The sequence below is a fragment of the Phragmites australis genome, chromosome 13, assembly GCF_958298935.1.
Source record: "Phragmites australis chromosome 13, lpPhrAust1.1, whole genome shotgun sequence".
In the NCBI taxonomy this organism is placed as follows: Eukaryota; Viridiplantae; Streptophyta; class Magnoliopsida; order Poales; family Poaceae; genus Phragmites; species Phragmites australis.
The window spans coordinates 22661793-22680510 of record NC_084933.1 but is presented as its reverse complement, the minus strand read 5'-3'; the positions used below and the strand labels follow the sequence as shown (position 1 = coordinate 22680510).

The following is an 18718-nucleotide window of genomic DNA, read 5'->3' as shown; positions in this document are numbered from 1 at the left end:
TCATTACACCACCGGGATTTGTTATACTTATACCTTTACAAGTACCTCATTACAATCTCAAAAAATCCAGAAGCTTGGACTTCTCCGTATGATGTCGTTCCTGGAACATGGTGATTATATCGTGTATGATGTCTAATACCATAAATTAAGATAGGATTTTTTGACGTACTGCATGACCATTAACACGTGAGGTCCAAACCTGTATATCAACAGGTGTAGTATCTCGTAAGATCCGCGTCCCACAAAATGCCCACTGCAGCAGGGCAAAGTAGCCAACCAATCTTGACATCTTAATTACATTGCTTGATAAGAACAGCTGAAAAGTAGAGTAGTCAACCATGGACTCGGCCCCTAACTCCTACATGCACCCAACATGTCGACACCAGATAGTTCGCAGGCATACGCCACATGAAGAAAACTAGACCATTTCAAAGAGTAAGATCGTATATAATCGCGAGAGAGCCCAGCGACTCGCCACAAGAAGAAAAGTAGACCATTTTCAAAGAGTAAGATCGTAAATGGAGGGAACCACGGAGCCTCACCTTGTGCTCGTCCCATGGCTAGGAGGCATTAGCCACATCATCCCCATGACCGACATCGGCTGCCTCATCGCCTCGCACGGCGCACCGGTTACCATCATCACGACGCCAGCCAACGCGCCGCTCGTACAGAGCCGTGTCGACCGTGCCACGCCACACGGCGCGGCGGTCGCGGTCACCGCGATCCCGTTCCCAACCTCGGAGGCCGGCCTGCCTGAGGGCTGCGAGAGGCTGGACCTCCTCCAGTCTCCGGCTGAGGTGCCTCGCTTCTTCGGCGCCAACAAGCAGTTCGGCAAGGCGGTGGCGCGGTACTACCGGCGCGGCGCTGCTATGCCCCGTCGACCGAGCTGCATCGTCGCTGGAACGTGCCACACGTGGGCGCTAGGCTTGGCGCGCGACCTTGGCGTGCCGTGCTATATCTTCCACGGCTTCGGCGCGTTCGCTCTGCTGTGCATCGAGTACCTCTACAAGCATAGGCCACACGAGGCGGTCGCGTCGGTCGACGAGCTCTTCGACATCCCTGTCCTGTCGCCGTTCGAGTGCAGGGTCTCGCGTAGGCAGCTCCCGCCGCATTTCTCGGCATCCACTTCCATGGGTGGAGGGACGATGCAAGAGATGCGGGAGTTCGACATGGCCGTAGACGGCGTCGTGGTGAACAGCCTCGAGGAGCTGGAGCACGGCTCCACGGCGCACCTCGCGGCGGCAATCGGCAAAAAGGTGCTCGCTGTCGGGCCTGTGTCGCTCTGCCACTCACCTAATCTCGATCTGCAGGCCATGTCAGATGACGCGAGGCAGTACATGGCGTGGCTGGACGGAAAGGAGACCAAGTCCGTAGTGTACGTCAGCTTCGGCAGTGCCGGCCGCCTGCCACCCGCGCAGCTCATGCAGCTCGGCATGGCTCTGGTCTCGTGCCCCTGGCCTGTCCTCTGGGTTGTCAGGGGCGCCGACTCGTTGCCCAACGACTTCAAGGAGTGGTTACGCGAGAACACCGACGCGGACAACGTCGCGGACAGCAAGTGCCTGGTAGCGCGCGGGTGGGCGCCCCAAGTGGCCATCTTGGCCCACCCGGCCGTCGGCGGCTTTCTGACGCACTGTGGGTGGGGCTCGACTCTGGAGGCCATCGCCGCCGGCATGCCCATGGCCACCTGGCCACTGTTCGCGGAACAATTTATCAATGAGAGGCTCATTGTGGATGTGCTTGGTGTCGGGGTGTCTGTAGGCGTGACGAAGCCAACGGAAAACATCCTGACCGCTAGTAAAACCGACGATCGTAAAGCGGAGGCGGAGGTGGGGATGGAACAGGTGATGAAGGCCTTGGAGAGGCTGATGGATCAGGGTGTTGGAGGGGAGGCGAGGAGGAGGAAGGCTCGGGAGCTGAAGGCGAAGGCAGAGGGTGCTTTGGAGAAGGGCGGATCGTCCTACATCAATTTGGAGAAGCTGATACAACCTTTAGTTTGAAGATCAATTAATCAACACGTGCCGTTTAATTAGGCTCTGCTGAATAAAGTTGTTGGTTATATTGTTTGCAGTAGGTGAGCTTGAGATCCAAGCATGAGCGCGCATTGTGCCTGCGTTGTATGCCAATTAAAGAAGCGAATTGGATGGAACACCACTTGAAGAGTGGGGCTTCGTGAAATTTCATTCAGGAAAGTAAAAAGTTTCATCCTCTCTTTATTGGTTCAATAACTTGATTCTTGGTTACTAGCCTGTGGAAATCTCAAGCAAAGCGGCCCTTGTACAACTCGTTGCATCCTTTCCACATCATAAACTCCCAATTTAAAGTAAACATAATCTAACCTGAGTTCTTAACCAACCTGACCCCGAAACATCCCGCACTTTTCTTCCCCTGTTCTTCGGCTGCGGCGCGACGGATGTCATCGACTGCTAGCGCTCCAACGCCAGCTCCTTCGAAATTTGCATCCTCTTCAGCCGTGCTGCATGCCACGCCGGAGATACGAGAACGGGCAGGCGAGGCGACGTGGCGGCCGAGGAGTTCCAACGCAGCGGCAGAATGAAAAGGAAGAAGCAATTTCCTCTTAATGGTGTTGACTAGATCCTTTTCTAGTTGATATTAATTGTGTAGTTCCTCCCTATTTAACACCTCATCCATTAGTCGATCAACAAAATCTTATGGGCAATGACGTCACCGATTACGTTCGGATGGGGATGCATCTATTCAGATCAGTGAACTCCACGATGGTTACCGGTTGCAGCACAACGTGTGCAATTGTAATTCTTCAACTCCTCCCACGTTTTCAGTTTCGTCCCTATCCGTGTTTCATCCATCGTCGATAGCATAGGGAATTAATGGAGTCTCGCATCACGGGGCCGCATGGTCTCACAGGGCCTTTGTATGTAGGGTCGAGGTCTCTACAGTATTATTTATTAGAGGCATTTGCAAATATCTCTCTAGTTTTTTATTTTTTTAAGGATGTCATTCGAATGACAGTTTAAATGGTATTTTTGTAATTTTTAGTGGTAAGTTTGCAATAATAGCAGGAGTAGTAGTTTCTTTGTAATTGTCCCTATTTATTAATAAAGTATATGTTTGTTGTGGATTTGTAATGTTGCAGGAACTTTTTGAATACATCAAAGGTACCTTTGCGAATGCTCAGTGCTAGCTTCATCTCACCCTTCAGAGGCGCTTGCCGAAGAGATTCGTGACTATAGCGTTAGGGCCTCCGTGACTCTTGACCTTCGTTGCGTCGCCAAGGAGGTTTTCCATTGTGCCATCGCAAGCTAACATCTTTGGCACACCGATCTTCAGCTTTTTGATCCCGTAGGCCAGAGGGTTCTCACATGCCGGAGGGCTCCCAGCTCTCCTCTTCCCCTTGCCTCGGGCATCATTTGTCCCATCGACATATTCAGTCGATTGACCAGAGACATTCAGTTTATCTCCATAACTGAGGCCTCGAAACTCGAAGATCTTATTGAGTTGGCGGCCGAGGCCTAGTTTGACGCAGGCTTTGCCCTCGCCCATGGTAACTTTTCCCAAGAGGAGGCGGGCTTCGGCTTCCACCTCAACAATTGATAAGACGGTTGCAAAGCACAAGCGAATAAGGAAGAGTAACAAAGCGAAGGCCAAAGAAAAAACAGGCTAGGGTACATACCAGGTTTTCTCATGAAATCAAACTAGGGATGGCAAAGTCCTTTTGATCCTTTCGGCCCAAATGACAGGATGATCCACCCTTCGCTCAGAAGCCAAATACCTACGACAAGGAACTCCTCGACAAGATCGCGGGTGCTCAGATGCATCGAACACCTTATGGAGGCTTCGAAGGCCTCCCGCTGGGCTCCCTTAATCATCATGTCTGGGGTGCGGTTTACCTTGAGCTCCTAGCACTTCGACACAAGGTAGTCCTTGTTATCTACTTTGTGGTAGAACCACCATTTCATCCAATCCTTTGCCCATTTGTTCTTATAAGCTACAACAGGCGTGGCTAGACCTCCTCAGTAGGTAAAGTTCGCGCAACTATAGTGAGCTTCAGTTTGCACGTTGTCAACAAAGATAGGCTTTGGTTGATGGTGAACCTGGGGAGCGGCAATGAAGGCCCTTGCCAATGCCTTCGTTCCTTCCGATTTTGCTGCCCAGGCAAAGAGATTGAGCCAAACATTGGCGTTCGGCATCAGTTGATGGAGAAAAATCTCAAAAAAATTTAGGACCTTCGCCACCATCTCATCGCATGGTAGGCGAAGTCCAACTCTGAAATAATCTAAGAAGACAATCATCACATCATCTGCTGGCTCTAGAGTCTTATGATTTGTAGGAAGCCTGACCTTTGACATGTCGCTTATCAGGCCTTCTCTCTTTAAATTGGCCAGAACTTTTTCATCAACCATAGACTTCCCAATCCAGTATGTCTTCAGCTTGCTAAACTTGCTCTTTGGAGCCATCGGGTTAGGCTGTCTGGGTTTTATCTCAACCGGTCAAGACTGTGAAGGGTTAAGGATGCCTTCATACATAACATTAAAATATGTGTGTGCAAGCTTGAAGCAAGAGAGTTTATGATGAAAATGACCCACAGGGTGATATATATAACGGTAAAAACTGTGAAGTTGGTTGAAGAGATGTCAGTTCGAGATCCAAACCATCTCCTTTGTGGCAGTTAAGACAAGAGTCGTACCCGCCTAAAAAAACCTTTGAAGCCAGTTGAAGAGACGTTGGTTCGAGATCCAAATTGTCTCCTTTATGGCAGTTAAGACAATAATCGTAATTGATGCCTTGAGATTTGAACTGTTACCAAAAAAAAGTTAGACCCATAGGGCATGCAAGGGGGGGGGGGTCCTTGGCCGAAGGTAAACCGTAGGGTGTGAGTCCTTCGATAGGCCGAAGGGAATGGTGTTCGGTGGTACCATCTAGTTCATGGGTTTGGCCCATCGAAGAAGAGCCTTTCTCGTGGGGGGCTACTGTTGGGGGATGGTCTCACAGACCTCTTCGGATGTAGGGTTGAAGGCATCTACGGCATTGTTTACTGACAAAGTTTACGACTATCGTGGATTTGTAATGTTGCAGGAATCCTTCAGATACGCCGAAGGTACCTTGCGGAAGCTCAACGCCGCCGGAACATGTATGGGTACCAGGATCGATGTAGCCTGTGTTGAGCCTTTGTAAGGTGATCGAAGGCCTTCATTGGGCTTCGTGGGGGGAAACGACCAAAGGGACATCAAAGGTGTCATCTCAGGCGAAGCATTCGGCGACCTTCAGAAGCCAGTTGAGGACTATCGCAAGGTGACACGAGGAAGTTGACTGAAGGTGCGCCAAAGGCGCCATCGGCCATAGACCTTCGAGAGCTCGGGTGAAGGGAAGATCATCACTGGTAACTGAAGACCGGGAAGGGTATGATTATAAATAGGATAGGTGTGCTTAGGATAGTACCAAAATACCCATGAATATGCTAGGAATGTTGCAGTTAGAGGGGTATAATTATACATTATAATAGAGAACGGTCGAGTATGGTCTACAAATAGGGCGACACTATAATCAAAAAGAGGGTGCACGACATTAATTATAGTGCATCTTTCTCCAGCTCGTGTGTGTTTTCTACTGAGCCTTCAAATCTCGATCACATCCGAGATCCGAAGGCCCACCACTTTGCTCGGTTACACAAGTTTCTAACAAGGCCCCCGCCTCACTTTGTGCTTATCCCATGTACGGTGACTAGCCACATGATCGCCATAGTCAACGTCGGTTGCCTTCTCACCGCACACACACTACTACAGAAATAGGCTTATATGCCAGCCTATCTCTGCCGGTTTCTTACGAGCCGACAGTGATGGAGTATCACTACCAGTTTATATCAAGGACCGAGACTAAAAAAACCATTAAAAAAGAATCGGTAGTGAAACTTGATTATCACTGCGTGTTGGTAGCTAGAGCCGACAGTGATAGTCAAGGTTTCATTGGCGGCTCTAGCCACGAGTCGACAATGATAATATCACTGCTGATTTGTGGTTAGAGTCGACAGTGATAGTGGATGAGAGTTTATTTTAAAAAATTCATAATATTTTCATACAAAATTGGATAGGAACAAACTTTATATCAAAACTGTAGCCCTCGACTAGATCTACAACTTTGTAGTTAAAAACTTTTTCATTTGATGTCATTTAGATATCCAAATAATCATTTAAAGTTTCAGACAGAAGATATCAAAATGATTGCATATACTAATGGTATCACTAGTACTTCTATGGTGGAATGATAAGGACATATTGCGCGAGCTGAGAGTTTTCTGGTTCGAGCCACGAACCGCACGCGTGTGTATTTCGTGCGAAATCAAGTGACTTGTAACTTGGGACGGTACGGGCGTGGGTGTTCCTCTGATGCATTTTTTTTTAATTTTTTTTGCCCCAAAAACATCGATTTAACGTCCGATTATCACTGCTGGTTGAAGCCTTCAGCCGATAGTGATAACCCCTTCACTGCCGGTTCCCGGGCTGGTAGTGATAGTATAGTACTATCACTGCCCGTTGCCCACTGCCGGCTCCAAAACCGGCAGTGAAGGTGATTTTGGAGTCGGCAGTGAATGGTTTTTTTTTTTGCAGTAGTGACAACACAACAGTCACTGTCATCATGACCCCGACCGATGCACCGCTTGTCCTCAGCCGCGTGGAGGGTAGCACCGCACAAGGCGATGATCAAGCGATACATGTCGTTGTGATCCCCTTCCTGACACCCAAGGCTGGCCTACTGGAGGGGCGTCAGAGGCTAGACCAATTGTAATACCTGATTAATTATTAAAAAAGATGTTAATGTAAAATTTTGATTTTTTATTTCAAGGTTTGGATGGACAATTGAAGGCCGTGGATGCATAGATTTCATTGAAATGACTTTTTATGCTATCTAAACATTCTATTTGGACACCCAGTGAACCTGTGGCGAGCCTAATAAATTTAGACTGTCAATTGGAAAAAACAATTGACTTACTGTTGCTAACATCATGCCCAGCTGCTTGCCGACCGGTGAAAGGCTGAGGGGGAACCAAAGGCATGACGCCGGCTCGTGGTGACCTCGGGCGGCCACCGCGAACCCCACCGAGGTCGCCGAACGGGCATAACCACCAGCGAGTCGGGAACAACAATAGTGCAACGTCTGACTCGAGGGGTAGGGGCACCGAGCAGAGCATGAAATGCGCAGCTGTCGCAGAACCACCTGCGACCAGGGTCTAGTCCCCACAACACCATGTTGGGCACCACCACCACCCTCCCTCGGCTGGGCACGGGAGCGGCTACCATGCACCTTGGTAGCAGCAACACGTGGTGGAGGTGGCAACAACACGCGACGGAGGCGGAGGCGGCCATCGCTCACCGAGGTAGCATCAGCACGCGGCGGGGGCGGCCACCACGCACCGCAGGCACCAAAGCAGTAGTAGCAGCACACATCGCCTACGTCGTGGCACAACTCGCCTTACCGTAGAGCAACATGCCCCATCAAACCCAATAGATCTGGCTGCCACACGCAATGTAGAGCAGATCTGGGCCGAATCCTGGTTAAGCCTCACAGATCTAGCCGCCACCAAGACGACGAACCACGCACGCCACTTGGAACTCAATGAAGAACACAATGACATAGGAGAAGAGGAAAAGGCATAGGGGAGAGGGAGGGCAGGGGAGGGGAGCCGCGATGACTGTTGCTTGGCTCCGTCGCTGGCCACAACCATCGTCGCCAGCCGTGCCGAGCTGGCCAACAGGAAGTGAGCGCCGCATAGAGGTGACGCCCCTGAGTCACCTTAGGAGAGACGACGCGAGGGCCCTTCAAAGCGTCAGGAGGAAAAAATAATATAAGTCAATTTAGAATTGTCCTAGTAAAAAAACTTTTTTACTATAGATTATTTCTAAAAACATTTAGATTGACAACATAAGATTGATGTTTGTAGAGTCATCATGAAAAATACTTTTATAATAAAAAACTCTTTTTATTTAAAATAATATACTTCTATAGATATTACTAGTCAAAGTGTCATATTAGAGACTATGCCAATTTCCTAATAAACTTATATTTAGAATCAGATGCAGTACTTATTATCAATTTATTCTCTGCATTAATCTCGGCTACTCACTTCGAGATATCCAACATAACACCTTTTGGATATGTACTTGCATACTCTATTTCATTGATATTTTTGTCAATCACAAAAGGTAACAATTTGGGATGCAGGAATTTTCAAAGTTTTGTGTCGTAAAGGATGTCTGTAATGTTATAATTTTATTAGGTTACTATCTTTGTTCTTAAATAGATGTCATTTTATGAATTTAGCTTTGTTCTTAAATAAATATCATTTTAGGTTTTCTAGTGGTGTTTTCTCAAATAGCTATTGGAAATTGGAGTTGAATTCAATGAGCATGATGGATTGAGTGGTCTAGATGCTATTAATTGGATATAAGAATAATGAAGTTGGGTAGATATTTCAAAGATAAATGACTTGATTGTCATCTTATTATACGTGCTAGATACTAAAATGACATCTAAATAAGAATGCATGCAATATATATTGTAGCAAAAAGCAGCGGATGAATTTGTATTTTGGAGGCATTGTCGAAGTCAAAGACAGCACTCTTACATGATTGAAGCCTTTTGTCATTTGTGCCCTGCAAATCTGGTCAATGCGAATCTTATCTGCTTGTTGTGGACTCTGGACAGATGCGAGCCTTGTCTACAATTTACATGTCGTCATTGATCATGTCTTGATTGTAGGGATGCAAGTTTATGCTTTTGGGTCATTATGTTAACCTAAAACTAAAAAAATAAATTAAAAGTTTACTTCCGTCTAATTAGATTAAAAGAACTAATTTTCAATCGAGTGAAAAATAAGTGTATATTTTAATTGACAACAGCAATAGTTGGATAAAGATCTAATAGCTAAAAAAAATAGATTCATAAGTGAATAATATATTTTTATAATAAAAATATATATAATTTTCTGATGTATGACAGACAAAAATCTCAGATGAATAACACATCGAGTGAAACAAAACACAGATTTTAGTCAACACGGCAACAACAAAACTCAGATTCTAATAATATCCATTAAGTACCTACTAGCATTATTAGTATTAGTATAAGGCCACTGCCAGCAGTTACCGACGGTTCAGGCCCGGCTGCAACAAGCCAACACGGCAACGACAACTAGGATCTGGCAACAAGCCGCTTCGCCACCGTCCTTACAAGAATGGCGATGGAGACCACCCTGACCTCGAAGCCTGACATCCTGGTCATCCCATGGCCGGCCACCAGTCACATGATCCCCATCGTCGACATCGGGTGCCTCCTCGCCGCGCACGGCGCGGCGGTCACCATCATCACCACGCCCGCCAGCGCGCAGCTCGTCCGGAGCCGCGTGGACCGCACCGCCCAAGGCTCCACGGGCGTCACGGTCACCGTGATCCCCTTTCCGGCGGCCGAGGCCGGCCTGCCGGATGGCTGCGAGAGGCTGGACCACGTCCCCTCACCTGGCCTGGTGCCGAACTTCTTTGATGCCACCTCGCAGTTCGGCGTGGCCGTGGCGCAGCACAGCCGCGCCATGGCGCCGTGCCGGCCGACTTGCATCGTCGCCGGGATGTGCAACACGTGGGCGCTGGGCATCGCGCGAGAGCTCGGCGCGCCTTGCTTTATCTTCCACGGTTTCGGCGCGTTTGCTCTGCTGTGCTGCGAGTACTTGAACACGCACAAGCCGCACGAGGCGGTCGCGTCGCTGGACGAGCTCTTCGACGTCCCTGTTCTGCCGCCTTTCGAGTGCAAGTTCGCGAGGAGGCAGCTGCCACTGCAGTTCCTGCCTTCCTGCTCCATTGGGGAGGACAGTCTTCGAGAGCTCCGGGAGTTCGAGATGGCCGTGGACGGCATCGTCGTGAACAGCTTCGAAGAGCTGGAGCACGGCTCAGCAGCGCATCTCGCGGCTGCCACGGGCAAAACGGTGCTCGCCGTCGGCCCCATCTCGCTGTCCGGCGCACCTGGCCTGCTCGACTCGCGGGCCGACTCGGATGACGCGAGACGGTGCATGGCGTGGCTGGACGCCAAGAAAGCCATGTCCGTGCTCTACGTCAGCTTCGGCAGCGCCGGGCGCATGCTTCCAGCGCAACTGATGCAGCTCGGCCTGGCGCTTGTGTCATGCTCCTGGCCTGTCCTCTGGGTCATCAAGGGAGCTGACTCGCTTCCAAATGACACCGCGAGGTGGCTGCGGGAGAACACCGACGCGGACGGCCTCCCGGAGAGCCAGTGCCTCGTAGTTCGCGGGTGGGCGCCGCAGGTTGCCATCCTAGAGCACTCGGCCGTCGGCGGCTTCGTGACGCACTGCGGGTGGGGCTCGACGCTGGAGAGCGTCGCCGCGGGCGTCCCCATGGTCGCCTGGCCATTCACCGCCGAGCAGTTCCTTAATGAGAAACTGATCGTGGACGTGCTCGGAATCGGTGTGTCCGTCGGCGTGACGAAGCCCACCGAGGGCGTGTTGACCGGTGCCAGAGGCGGCGGCGGCGAGCCGAAGCCAGATGTGGGAATGGAACAGGTAAAGAAGGCCCTAAACAAGCTGATGGATGGAGCCGAAGCAGAGGAGAGGAGGAGAAAAACGCAGGAGCTGAAGGCCAAAGCAAAGGCTGCTTTGGAGCATGGTGGATCGTCATACATGAATCTGAAGAAGTTGATCCAGTTTGCCGTTTGAAAATATGGATTAGTTTCAGCTTGTGAATCAGTTGATGTCTGCATAATAAGTTCACAGTGTTTGCTTGTCGATGTTCTAGAGATTGGTTTCTTGCTTGAACTCTGCGTATGTGCCATTCCTGCTGGACGGGGAGAATAAAATAGATGAAACTAGAACTAGTCATGTTGCAATTTCAATCTGTTATAAAGTTCAGTTGATTGCAATTTCTGCTTATAGTATAGGATCACATCTATTTTCTGCAATAGTGATTTTGTGCTTCTCTGGCAACAAACATATTGGCGGCGGAGCTACGCGATGGCACCACCGGCGGAAGCATCGCGTCGGCGGGAGCTGTTGTCACCGGTGCGTCCTGCAGAGGGCGACCCGCCACAGGCCGAACAACTCGACTTACCGAACGCTTGGCCTCCGCCCTATCATCCACACTGCAGCCAGATGCCGAGCGCTTGGCCTAGGCCCGATGCGCGAGCCGTCTTCGCGATTTGGGCGTGCCATCCCTTTCTTCACCAAGTCCGGTCGTCACCTCCGCCACCGCACCGTCGCAGCACCACCCGAGCCTCTGCCTCCCAAAACACAGCGGAGCCCAGCTGCCCGCCGCCGCCGCCCATGGCGGTGCAGATGGGAGTAGAGGCGGCTGGACGCCCTGCCGCCGCCGTTGATGGCGCGCGCAGATGGGAGAGGGGCGGAACCCTGCTGCTGGCCGCCGTGCGCAGAGGAAAAGGGCGGAGCTCGATTGCTGCCGGCCGCCGCCCTGTTGCTGGACGCTGTACTGTCGCTCGCCTCCTTCCGATGATGAGGAAGACCGCTGCCCCTTGCTGCCGACCAAGCCGGTGAGCTTGCGCTCCGGCCAAGTTCCCCTGCCGCTGCTGTGCTCGTTGTGTCGCGGCTGTTCAAGCCTGCGCCAGTGAGCCACTGTTCCGCTGCGCTAATCGAGGTATGTTGCCGTGCCGCAGTCCCCTGAGCCTGCGCCGGTTCGTACTGCCATGTCGATCTATTTCTTCCTGCGCCGTGGGTGCATGGTCAGTTGGCCGTGCCGGCGTTGAGCTGTGTTATGCGTGTCTCCGGCCGTCGTGCCGTCGAGCTATGCGCCGCCGTAGTGCCATGGCTTGTCCACTGGCGAGGCGTGCTGGTCGCTGTCGTGCGCGTGTGTATCTCCGCGCCGGCGGGTGTTATTCTTCTTGTGGCAACGACACGCCGAAATCCACGGCGGCTATGCCATGATCCGATAGCCAGGGTGGCAATGGATGGCGCGAGCTTGGTGAGGATTCACCGCCCGAACAGCGCACATGAGGTACTCGACGTAATGCCCCACAGAAATGTCTGGTTAGCTAACACAACTCGTGTATATTTTTTGTTCACTTAGAACACTCAGTACATAACCTGATATCTTTAGAATTGACTCAGATTCATGATTCGTATTAATTTTGGAGGTCATGCTACCTTCCCGAACTAATTTATGGTGGTAAATCAGCTGTTATTATTGGTATAAAAAGTTGTATCAACAGTGTATATAAACATGTAAAAATAAATTAAAAAAAAGACTTCTACAATACAAATTTGAGGACATAAATCCTGGAAACATTGTGTAAGACCAAATTTACTCCTCTTACACAATGTACAGCGAGAATACAACCAAAATCATCTGATAGTAGTTACCCAATGTGATGATTTTGAAGACTAACACTTAAAAGAGATAATCAATGATTAACTAATTTGTTCTAAAATACTAAAACTAACAATATTCTTTCGTGGATAATGAATAAAAAAAATAAGAGCACATTAAATATATTATATCACAGTGTTAGATTATAAATTTGGGATATAGACTATTGATTACGTTCTGATTGAAGACAGAAGTTGATTTTATTGCAACAGGCCTATAAGCAAACTTTTTACTTTTTGTGACGCTGTTTTTTTTTCTTTTTCTGGTATAAAAGTGCTATATATATCCATAATAGGTACATGTGCTACTTCATCCTCAACATAAATTCGAGAGCTGCTTATTATCTGTTTCTTATACTGCAGATTTTATAACATAGAAAAAAGTACCATCGTAGGCTCCACGGCCAAAAAGCAAAACAACAAAGAGCCCGTTGCATCAAGGTAAGTTCAGCGAGCAGATTTAAAAATTGATTTGGTGCATGTACACATAATTATATCTAACTAACAACACTTTCACTTACTTTACAGATTTGTGATGAGAATACTGCCTCACATGAGAAGCTTCGAAGATAGTTTGATCAGTTACTGCACTGTGTTTCCTCGTGAGTTTTCCTTCTCAGCACTAGCATCTTATTTTTTTTTCCTTTAGTGGTTAAATGGTTATGTATCTGCACAACTAGCCCTTTATTCAGTCCCCTTGATTGAATGATAATTATCCTCACCTTTCTCAGTTTTCACTTTAGATTCCTTTTTTATTCTAAAAGATTGATTCTTTTTTATGTTTCTTTCACTCCAGGATAGGAGTTAGCAGAGATTAAGTAAACAAAAACCTGTTATTCTGAACTGCATTTGGGAGATCAGCATAGTTGCTACCATGGTGGTCTAAAAGTGGTAGCAGTTTCTGGTCTTCATCTTAATTCCTTTCTTTTAGGTTTATTTATGTTTAGTTATTGTATGAAGTAAAAAGAAACAAACCATAGCTTTACAAATAATCTTCACTTTCCTCTTTAAGTCACTGGTACCATAGTAGGATTATATACATCTCTTTGCATAAATGTTGACAAATAATTTGAATATATTCTTTTGTAGCTTAGCCGAAGCTCTTGATATGCTGCCTCCTGTTATGCCAGAAGATGGGCATACAACAAGGGTTACTACAGGGACTGACTTAACCCCTTCCGAGAAAGATTCCTCTGCGGTACAACCTATATGGGATGATGAAAACACTAAGGCTTTCTATGAATCTTTACCTGATCTCAGGTCTTTCCTTGGATACCATCATATTTTAATTCCCTCTACAGCCTGCAGAATTGTAGTAACTCTATCATGTGAATTTTCTTTTCACCTGTGTAACCCTTTATTTGAGCAGAGCATTTGTGCCTGCTGTACTATATGGTATTTTGAAAATACGATCAGAAATCAGGCTAGTTTGTTTTTGATTTTGTTTTCGTATTCGTCGGTTCGGAATCAGTCCGGTTTTATATAAGTTCTAGAGAAATCGGAAACGATCAGAAAAATTTGGAAAATGGCGTCGAACAGTTCGGGATTTTTCCGTTCCATTTTCAACCCTAGTAGGAGACTGCTTTTCTCAGGTCTTGACAAATCAACTGTTCAACATGTTCTTTGCCGGTTATGCGATTTACATTGGGCAGAGTGTGAACAGTACCTTGTGAATTGTTTTCTAAAGGTTCACAAGGGAAAGTATAGCCAAGTGCACCTGATTGCTCTACTCGCTGCTGGTCTTAGTCACGATCATGTGGACTTTGCTGTGTCTGTGGTAGATGAGGTGAGTTACTTTAGTTGAAGTGGTAAACCGTTCAGTAGAAAGTAGCAATTTTTTTTTGGTTTTTCACTTTAAGTGAAAAATTTTATGGCATGCAAAGTTGCAACATGACTGATCACTAATGTATCATGGAATCGAACTTCATACTGCAATTTTGTTGAGTATCATTCTCTGAGTTTGGCGCTCGACTTATTTGGTGCTTAATTTGTGCAGCCTGCCTCAAAACAAATCTTAGCAAATGTACACCATCTTCCTTTCTTTGTTTGGTGATTTGACATTCAGGGTTGTCATTTATAGTTGAGGTTCCAAGCATATTGATGGTCTAGTATCTCTTAGACGATCTGGCATCTGCGCATGCAACAACTAAAAACAGAATATGGACTTTATTTAGTTTCAGTTGTAAACTGACACTAGATATTTCTCTTATCTTGATTCAGGTTCTAGAGGAGATTAGAGTTGGACTTGAGCTAAACGACTATGCAATGCAACAACAACGGCTTGCCCATATGCGATTCCTCGGGGAGCTATGTAACTATGAGCATATTGATTCATCAGTTATATATGAGACACTATACCTTATTATTATATTTGGTCATGGAACACCTAAAGTAAGTTAATACTCGAGCAAAATTGGAGACAACTTATCATAGATACTGCTCTTGCAATAATTTGGATTTTGGTTTATGAAATGTGGAAGTGTCAGCTTTTTTGCTTCGCTTTTCCTGATTTAATATTTTAAAAAACTGCATGCATTTGTTAATAAGATATAGTTTTTTTAAATTAAAACCAACCTTTGGCTTTGCCGTTCTGAAACTTGCATGATAAACGTTCAGAACTGTAAATCACAAATCTTTTTGCATATTTCGGACCTGGAATTCTGGATAAGTATTTTGCATAACGCTGCTGAACTTTATTCTCACCCATCATCTCTAATGCTATATGGGTGCTTAATTTTCTATATTTTAAACTAATATATATGTTGCCACTTATTATTTATTTCCAAAAAATATCCTATGTTTGTATCCTGTGCAGCAAGATCTGCTGGATCCCCCAGGAGATTTTTTCCGCATCAGGCTGATCATTACACTTCTCCAGACTTGCGGCCACTATTTTGGTAAACTCCTCTAAAAGGAAGCTTGACAGATTTTTGCTGTTTTTTCAAAGATATGCTCTCAGCAAAGGGCCGTTACCACTTGACGTAGAGTTTGATGTCCAGGTTAGTCCTTATTCTAAACATCAGGAGCTTGTTAGAGATTGCAGATTACAGGCATGATTATTCCTGTTGGCCCTCACTGTATCAGCATGACTCCTACTTTGTCATGTTGATTTGATGTTTGATTGTTTTAGATGGTTTTTACACCATATATGCTAAAGTAAAATAACGCATCATTACTGTTTTGTTTCTAAGAAGACAAGCCAACATAACTGTTATCCTGCAGTTCTGTACGTTATGTCCATTGTTAATGAAATAGAATCATTTAGTACTTCCTTGCTGTCTGCTTTGGTGTGCTTAGACTTATTTTGTGGTGTGTGATTCTGTGTTATTCCAGTGGCACATTAGCGAATAGAGGATATGTGATTATCATTTTACGAGAGCACATGCACTATTTAGTTGGCGCACACCTCTTGCTCTATACTTATTAAAGCTGAGTCAAAAAGGAAGCACAAGAGTGCGCCACATCTTAATCTATATTGGACCTCATTGTAAACTTGTGAAGAACTCCATAATAAATGTACAAGTTTTAGAATCCTCTCTTGTAGAATGTAGGCTCCACAAATTTAGAATCCTCTCTTGCATGAGTTTTATTCTAGTCAGTGGCTTCTAATTCATCTATATCTACTGCAGGATATGTTTGCTGAGCTACGGCCCAACATGACTAGGCATTCATCTATAGAAGAATTAAATGATGCACTAGTTGACTAGCTTGAAGAAAATGAGTGTGTGGCCTTGGCTGATAAAGATGGAAATGAAAGGCACTCAGACAGCAAATCAAAGTTGAGACAATCTGAAAATGCTGCTTTTGATGCCAATGGCAAGAGGTCACCAAATAGACCCGAGAAAAATGGTAGGGGCCATGACGAAATAGTAGTCACCGAGAGCTCTTCAGATAGCAGAAGCAGATATCGGGATGGACATGAAGACGTGGAAGATTTTCTGTATGAAGAGAGATCAGATGACAGATCGGATAATGAAGATCACAGTGAGGACATTGACGTGCCTGTTGGTTCCGATGAAGAAGAAAGTGTTGAGGTTCGACATAAGGTGGTGCAAGTTGATCCTAAGGAGCAAGAAGACTTTGATCGAGAGCTGAAAGCCCTCCTTCAGGAAAGCTTGGAGCCGCACAAGTTAAAGCTGCAGGCCAGGCCCACTATGAACATGAAGATACCAATGAATACCTTTGAGGGGTAAAAGGACTTGATGTCCACTCAAGCGGTGGATGAAGAAAATGTGTATGATGAGATTGGCAAATCTGGGGGTGTTAGCAGGATGTGTGTCAAGGTGCCTGTGAAGAAAGGGCATAAGCTGCAGATGAAGCAAATGCTCATTCCTAGGGATTGCTCACTTGTGCAGAGCACAAAGCAGCAGGAGGCTGCTGAGCTCGAGAAGCGGAACATCAAGCAGAAAATTCTTGAATACAATGAGAGGGAGGAATGATTGAATGGAGAGTTGTTGCAAACTGGGAACTGGGGTCAAGGAGGAAGCATCTTAAGCAGTAGTATAACTCTTGCTGGGCGTGATATCTGGGAAGGCCCAAACAGAGGTGGAGGTGTTACTACGTTGCCGGTGGGTGCTACCGTGGTTATGGAAGAAGGTGAGCTGATGGCACTAAATTCATATTTTACATCCACCTTGTTACCCCAGGAAAGATCTGCCTAACTATAGATGTGAAACTGCTTGATAGAATCTCTCCCGACTAACCTAATATGGTCTTTAGTCTTTGGTATTTAGTATTTACTCGATAACGTGGCGTAGAAACTTGGAAATGACTAGTGATCTAGGAGTTGTACTCTTCAGGGCCGCAGAGATATGTTAAGTCGGTCTTTATCTTCAGAACGGGATTAGGAGGTTATGCTTGTACATCAGATGTTTCCACTGCTTCAGACAAAGGTAGTGTACATCCAGGAGCTCAACTGAAACCTGGCAATGGGGACCTTCATTGACACCCACCAGGACCTGGTTAGCTTAGAAGTTCTTTCTCTCTGTGTTTTCCTGATTCCTCCTCGTGTACAGAATCCTCTGAAATTGGTCGATCCCAGAGTTGGTTATGAACGCAAGACCTGAACTTGAGAATCCTAGTACATTTTAATTTCAGTGGCAGATGTGCAAAATTTTCTTTTTAATTTCAGTCGCTTCTCAATGCCCTTTTTACCCATTTAAGCTGCACAAGTGCACATGCTCATATCATTCTCCTATGCTTTCTCCGCTCCATGATTAGGATTTCTCTGTATATTGCATCTGCTCATGTCTGCCATGGGCTATGTAGCTCCTGTGCACCCCAACAATTCCGAGGGAGAAAGCGAGGCGCCCGAGTGACCGTAACGAGTCCGATGTCAGGTCCGCCCAATGGGATCGAGCGGCAGTGCCCGATTGCTCATGCACGCCCACCGCACCACTACGGCACGCACGAAGCTGCGTGCCACATATTACGTCAAACGCCTGTAGACGTACAGAGAAGCGCATCTCGCAGCGCATCCATGATTACCTCCGGGAACTCATCTTCCCTCTGGCCTCCGCTCCTTCGGTCTGCACGAGCACGCACAAGCCACAACGGCCAATGCACCAGGGAATCCATCTTCACGCCTCCTTTACACGGGTATGGCCGTATGAGCGCATCTGCGTCGTCCTCGCGCGGCTCCCGTCTTCGCGGATCGGATCCACGGCTCCACGCAGAATCAGTAGCATTTCCTCCTGACCGACAGCGGCGAGCAAATTGCAGGGCAGGGGCGAAGGCCGGCCATCCATAGTTGCAGGAGCACTACTGCGCTGGCCACTGAGGGGAGAGAATAGTATCTGGGTGGCTGGGTGGCCTCTGGAATCTCCGGGCGGCGAAGTGGATTCTGTCACGGTGTTACTTGCACGTACCTTGGCTAGCCTTTCTCGAAGGAATCTGGTGTGCATTGTGCAGCACAGCAAGGGGAGAGCACTGGCTTTTAGGTGGTTTTGACTCTTGGTTCTGAGAGCGAGGGAACGAACGAGCGAACGCGCGTTTTTATTAGTAGAAGATTCCGCACCAAGTTGGTTATGCACTTATATTCTTTTGCCATGGGCCGGACCGAATAAAGCGGCCGGATTCTGCCTGCTTTGGGCGTAGGATCGTGGCTGGTGCTCTCTTTTCACCTGCTCCTCTCCTCTTGATCCTAGTTGGATAAAGCCAGTGGCGCAGCTCCCCTCCTCGGCCTCTCAGGTGGCCTCAACGTGTCGGCCAGTGCTTTGCTCTGCGCGTAAGCTATAGTGTGTTCACATCGCCTTTAGCCGGCGACTTGACTCGTCGCTCGCTTCGCCCCAGCAGAGGTGAAAGATCCATCGGCTGGCCGTCCTGCGTACGTGCTCGGTTCAGGGCGACACTGAATAGCGACACCTCCAGTGC

General features: G+C 47.4%; 2 protein-coding genes across 6 annotated transcripts; both read left to right on the top strand.

The window, feature by feature from the left end:
* Positions 1–445: 445 nt before the first annotated feature.
* LOC133889696 (UDP-glycosyltransferase 73C4-like) lies at positions 446–2240 on the top strand. The gene has a single exon (XM_062330153.1). It carries the CDS (start codon positions 519–521, stop codon positions 1995–1997), a length of 1479 nt encoding a protein of 492 aa, XP_062186137.1. The 5' UTR covers positions 446–518; the 3' UTR covers positions 1998–2240.
* A 6867-nt stretch (positions 2241–9107) lies between these two features.
* On the top strand, positions 9108–17442 carry LOC133887742 (UDP-glycosyltransferase 73D1-like). Of its 5 annotated transcripts, none has more exons than XM_062327710.1 (7): positions 9108–12007; positions 12710–12787; positions 12875–12948; positions 13436–13606; positions 14567–14737; positions 15162–15345; positions 15976–17442. In XM_062327710.1, exon 1 carries the CDS (start codon positions 9206–9208, stop codon positions 10685–10687), a length of 1482 nt encoding a protein of 493 aa, XP_062183694.1. In that variant the 5' UTR covers positions 9108–9205; the 3' UTR covers positions 10688–12007; positions 12710–12787; positions 12875–12948; positions 13436–13606; positions 14567–14737; positions 15162–15345; positions 15976–17442. The 5 variants fall into 5 exon arrangements, with proteins under 5 accessions (XP_062183694.1, XP_062183697.1, XP_062183696.1 ...); XM_062327713.1 differs by having other exon boundaries at positions 14567–15345; positions 15976–16942; positions 17146–17442; XM_062327712.1 differs by adding an exon at positions 13143–13237 and having other exon boundaries at positions 14567–15345.
* Positions 17443–18718: the final 1276 nt, after the last annotated feature.